Source organism: Pagrus pagrus (genome assembly GCF_965226575.1).
Source record: "Pagrus pagrus genome assembly, chromosome: 24".
Taxonomy (NCBI): domain Eukaryota; kingdom Metazoa; phylum Chordata; class Actinopteri; order Spariformes; family Sparidae; genus Pagrus; species Pagrus pagrus.
This window is the reverse complement of record NC_140206.1, coordinates 270,001-275,288: the sequence shown is the minus strand read 5'-3', so window position 1 is coordinate 275,288 and position 5,288 is coordinate 270,001. Positions and strand designations below refer to the sequence as shown.

At 42.9% G+C, this 5,288-nt stretch overlaps 1 protein-coding gene across 4 annotated transcripts in view; it reads right to left on the bottom strand.

Moving 5' to 3' along the window:
* Nucleotides 1–713: 713 nt before the first annotated feature.
* The window catches only part of cdk15 (cyclin-dependent kinase 15), a gene marked incomplete at its 5' end in the record, with an annotated part of 10,428 nt that continues 5,853 nt past the window's right edge, over nt 714–5,288 (bottom strand). For 2 of the 4 annotated variants that reach the window (XM_084347099.1, XM_084347100.1), the window contains 3 exons: nt 714–1,423; nt 1,542–1,684; nt 2,904–2,952. In XM_084347099.1, the coding sequence (XP_084203225.1) occupies nt 1,311–1,423; nt 1,542–1,684; nt 2,904–2,952 (305 nt within the window). In that variant the 3' untranslated portion in view covers nt 714–1,310. Of the gene's footprint in view, nt 1,424–1,541; nt 1,720–2,903; nt 2,953–5,288 lie in introns of those variants that run through there. The other 2 variants (XM_084347101.1, XM_084347102.1) reach the window with 1 other exon arrangement.

Here is a 5,288-nt window from a genome sequence, read left to right as displayed (position 1 = left end):
ATGTGGCGACACGGTGTCCAATGAAACGAAGGCAAGAAGCTCAATAAGATACAACATATTAAAATCTAATTAAATATATTAAAATATAATTTAATATAATTTAATATACCAGGATAGCATTAAACCAGGAAGTAGAGCTAGCTATTAGCTTCTGTTTGTTAGCGTCTGTCTGTTAGCTTCTGCCTGTTAGTGTCTCACCTGTAGCATCTCACCTGTACTGTCTCACCTGTAGCATCTCACCTGTACTGTCTCACCTGTAGCATCTCACCTGTAGCATCTCACCTGTACTGTCTTACCTGTAGCGTCTCACCTGTAGCATCTCACCTGTACTGTCTCACCTGTAGCGTCTCCTCTCAGGACAGCTAAGACTTTAACAAGCTCATTCAACCATTGGATGGAGATGTGTGTGTGTGTGTGTGTGTGTGTGCGTAAAAAGTCCAGCTGATGTCAGTTTTGTGGTTTGTTTTTTTAGTGTTCGTCAAGAAGACTGAAAAAAATTAAACGTGTTTTTCAGTTGATTTTTTCATTGTATTTATTTTTTACAGTGTTTGTTTGTTTGTTTGTTTACCTGATCATTATTGATTGAACTATCAATAACATTAATAAACATGTTGTTTTTGTCATGGAGCGACAGTCTCGTTGTTTACATGTTTATGATCAGCTGATCAGTCTCTCCATCAATAAATGAAGTTTGATCAATAATCGTGACGAACGTTTCTCACCTTCATTTATTCTCATGATAAACAACAAAGAACCAATCAGGAGCCACTGAGGAGAGATGCTACGTCACTTAGCATTAGCTAGCGTTAGCTAGCTGCATTCTGTGTGTATAAATCAGATGAAAACAGGAGAGGTTTAAAGATCAAACTGATCGAACGGATCGTGTGTATTGATCAACAGTCGACACAGAGCTGCAGCAGACGACGACACTCAGCTCTGATTGGTTTTCAGGGAGCTTCACAGCTAATAAACATTAATTATTCATCAACATAATTAAATCTGCCACAACACTGCTAACGAATGCTAACAGGGGACCTGAAGGAGACATTTTATATTCACATCCACAAAAACAGACGTTAAATTAGATTTACATCAAACACCAGCAGCTAGCTTCATCAGCCAGCTTCAAACTTTAGCTTCAATCTTTAGCTTGACACTTTAGCTTCACGCTAGCAGGCTATCTGCTCTTTATTTGGACAAAAATCCAGTGGACTCTTCAGGCTGAAGGAAGTTGGTTTGTGGGTTTCTTCGTGCCTCCGGTTGTCTCGTCAGGCTCAAGGTGGTCTGATGTCGGTTGCTTGAGCGTTTGTTCACCAGCACTTGGCGCTGGGCAGCAGGGAGTGTTTGACTCTCCGTCTGGGGTTGAAGACGTCTCTGACCTCCGTCTCCAGACAAACACCTGGCACCTTGAAAATTGACACCGCTAATAACAAGAAGAAGAAGAAGAGGGTTTGGAGGACCTCACATCCCAAATATGGTACACAGGAAATGTAGAAGCTTCTCTGTTAGCATGCTATCCTGTTAGCATGTGAAGTTCTTACTGTCTCTGATGTGCATGACAGGAGGAGGCAGCGTGCTGAAGTACGGGTGCTGCAGGGAGTCCTGTGCTGAGATCCGGTCTGCAGGGACCCCATTCAACATCTTCTGGACCAGGTCCTCGGTCTTGTAGGGCAGCTGGTTCAACCTGATCCACATCAACATAGACAGACTGATGGGGGACTACAGGAGGATCAGAGCAACACAGTAGACTTCATGCTAACATGCTAACATTTTTAAATTACACAATTTTCAGATACTAGCATAGCTGAGTAACAGTGTGCTCCATGGGGTCCGCCCGCTATTCCGACATGCCGCTATTCCGACATGTCTCTATTTAGACATGCCGCTATTCCAACATGTCTCCGACAATGACAAAAAACAATGTTGAAATAGTGGGACGCTTGAAAAATAACTTTAATGCCGCTATTCCGACAATTAGAGGTCACTGTCTAAATAGCGGCATGTCGGAATAGCTGCATGTAACCTGCTCCATGCCAACTCTTTAGCATATACTACAATGAAAGACAGCAGGTCTGTGCTAACTAATAACAAATTATCTGTTAGCTCACCCCATGCTAAGAAATTAGCATTGATTTATATTCATTATTTTGATTATTTTTTGACCTTGTGGTAACAATGTAGAACACTGTGCTAACACTTTAGCATTAATCATGTTGAGTCCTGTTAGCCTCCATGCTAATGGTTTAGTCTCAATATGGTTACATGCTGCCATTCTGACATACCGCCATTCCAACATACCGCCATTTCAACATACCGCCATTCCAACATACCGCTATTCCAACATTGTACTATTCAGACATGTCACCATTCCGACAAAGTTTCGTCCCGCCATTCCAATAAGGCTTTAGTTTCCATAAGGAAATGTGCATTGCTCCGAGTAGTGGTGGTTAGGGGGTGTGTGTGTGTGTATGCGCTCGCGTGTGTGTTTTCTTTTTTTTCATGTTTTAAGACATGTGTACAGATGTGATACAGTCAGTGGAAGCTTAATAAATAAACAAACACAAAGTCTCGCCATCCGAAGGAGGAGATGCCACATGTACCAGATGTACACTGCAACAGCATTTGTGTTCATAGAGCTATAGAACCTCGAAGTTGGAATCAGAGCTCACAGTCACTTAGTCGGCGCAGTCCGCGGTGCTGGGGATGAAGGATAGGCTTTTCAAAGATTTGTCGGAATGGCAACACGTTTAAAAAAGTACCACCATTCCGACCTTAGGAGGCAAAAATGGTCGGAATGATGGGACATTTAATTAAAGGTTTAAGTGTTGCCATTCTGACAATTAGGGCCTAATGTCGGAATGGCGGTTGCCCCCCCCTCAATATACGGTTCTTGTTTTCCTCACCTCTTCCAGACGGTCCTGAACTGTTTGGGCTCAGAGTGGAAGAAGCGCTCTGTGGAGAGAAACAAACAGTGGATGTGTTAAAAACTGAAATCACTGATGATTAGCTCACATTTAAGGGATCTAGCAGACGCTTTTGTCCAAAGTGACTTACAATAAGTACATTTGTCACAAGAAAGAAACCACAACATTTCACCATCGATAAAGTAGAAAAGAAAAAGTAGAAACCAATTTCAAGCCCTCAACAGAGCAAAGTAGCTGCTATTTATCAAGATACCTTAAAGGATAAGTACCGTTTTTTACAACCTGGACCTTATTTCTGGCAAAAGATATGGTCATTTACTCACCCAGATAACTTTGGTGTCATTCGGCGTCGTTCGGACGAAATTAGATCCAGTGTAGCGGCGATATATCCATATAATGGGAGAGACGGGGCAGCGACACACAGCCTCTATATAACGCATTATCTGCCACGAAACTAGTTCATTTCATCAATATTTTGTTACGATATGCTAGCGCTATTAGCCTCTGAGTCCGGGCTCGTCCGTTATCAACATCCGGGGTCAAACTAGCAGTAGCAGCTACAGGTAAACAAGGCGCGCTGTCGCGGGTGCGCGCGCAGCTCAGAGACGACATCTTCCAGGTCAGAGGTAGTAGATCAGCCTACAGACCCCGGATGTTGACAATAGACGAGCCCGGACTCAGAGGCTAATAGCGCTAGCATTTCATAACCAAATATTGATGAAATGAACTAGTTTCGTGGCAGATAATGTGTTATATAGAGGCTGTGTGTCGATGCCCCGTTACTCCCATTATATGGATATATTGCCGCTACACTGGATCTAATTTCGTCCGAACGACGCCGAATGACACCAAAGTTATCTGGGTGAGTAAATGACCATATCTTTTGCCAGAAATAAGGTCCAGGTTGTAAAAAACGGTACTTATCCTTTAAGTACATAAGTGCTGTGATGTAAGTGCTGAGGGTCAGAACATACAAGTGCTTTTTTTTCTTCTTTTTTTTGCGGGGGAGGGAGTCATGCTATGTGGGGTCGAGGTGAAGTCTGAAGAAGTGAGTCTTGAGTCTTCTGCAGAAGATGGCAAGTGACTCTGCTGTCCTGACGTTGGTTGGACAACTGTCCTGCCAGAGCAGAGAAGAGTGGTGACTTCGCTGAGCGACCTTTGTTTGCTCTTAGCGATGGCGGTACCAGTCGGACAGCTGATGTAGTAGAGCGAAGTGCTCACGCTGCTGCGAAAGGAGAGGAACAGCTGGGTGTCGTCAGCATAACAGTGGTAAGAGAATCCATGTGATGTGATTGCAGAACCTAGTGATCTGGTTAGGGGTGCAACGGATCAAAGAACTCACGGTTCGGATCGTTTCTCGGATCAGAGTCACGGATCGGATCATTTTTCCGATCAGCAAAAAAAAAAGAAAAATAAACATAACTTTGTCTTTCGTTTATTATGTAATTCTCTCTCCTGTCCTCCTGTCTCTGTCCCTTCAACCTCTTCATCTCTCTCTCCTGTCTCATCCTCTATTGAATTTTTAAAATGAAAAGTCTAAGTGTACTACTGAGTCATGATTACTATAATTTGACCTAATATTTTAATGCCATGTTTAGTCACATTATTACTTATCCATCCAAACATCCAAATAATATTATTGATGGATAATTCATACTGTGACTGAACATGGCCTTAAAATATTCTGATTCATTGCATGTCCTTTCATTTTTCAGCCTAGGTTACATTTACAGTAGGTTACAGTTTAGCATCTCTATTGGCTATCTGTTGCATCTGTAGGCTCGGTCACTATTTTTCTCATTCTCTTAGCTTATTACAATTCTCACCTTTGCTCCTCTTTGCCTGATCATCCTCTGCCTTTCTTGCTGCAACAAATGATAACTTGGGTTGATGCAGCCTCTTACCACTACGTTGCATCTTTGCTCTGATTCATTTAATTGCCGTTCTAAAAATAGACCTGCAGTCACGTCGCGACCGTGTTTACTTTCGGTTTTAATGAAACGAAACTTAAGGAAAAAGTACCAAGGACATGACCTCGGTGTCCTCAATGGTGGCTACGGCCCTGACCTCTTTCCTTCATCATTATATTTGACAGGGAAGCCAAAATGCTCCCATACAGGGGATTTAAATGACGCGGGGCGTTCAAGCTCCTCCGTTCCTCCGCTCGCCATGACCACGCTGCACTTAACAAGTGTGTGGATTGAACATGCGCACAACTTTTTTTTTTCATAAATCAATCCGCGGATCACGTGTGTGCCGGACCGAAGATATTGATCTGAACGGATCACGGATCAATGATGATCCGTTGCACCACTAGATCTGGTGTATAGTGAAAACAGAAGCGGTCAGAGTACTGAGCCTTGA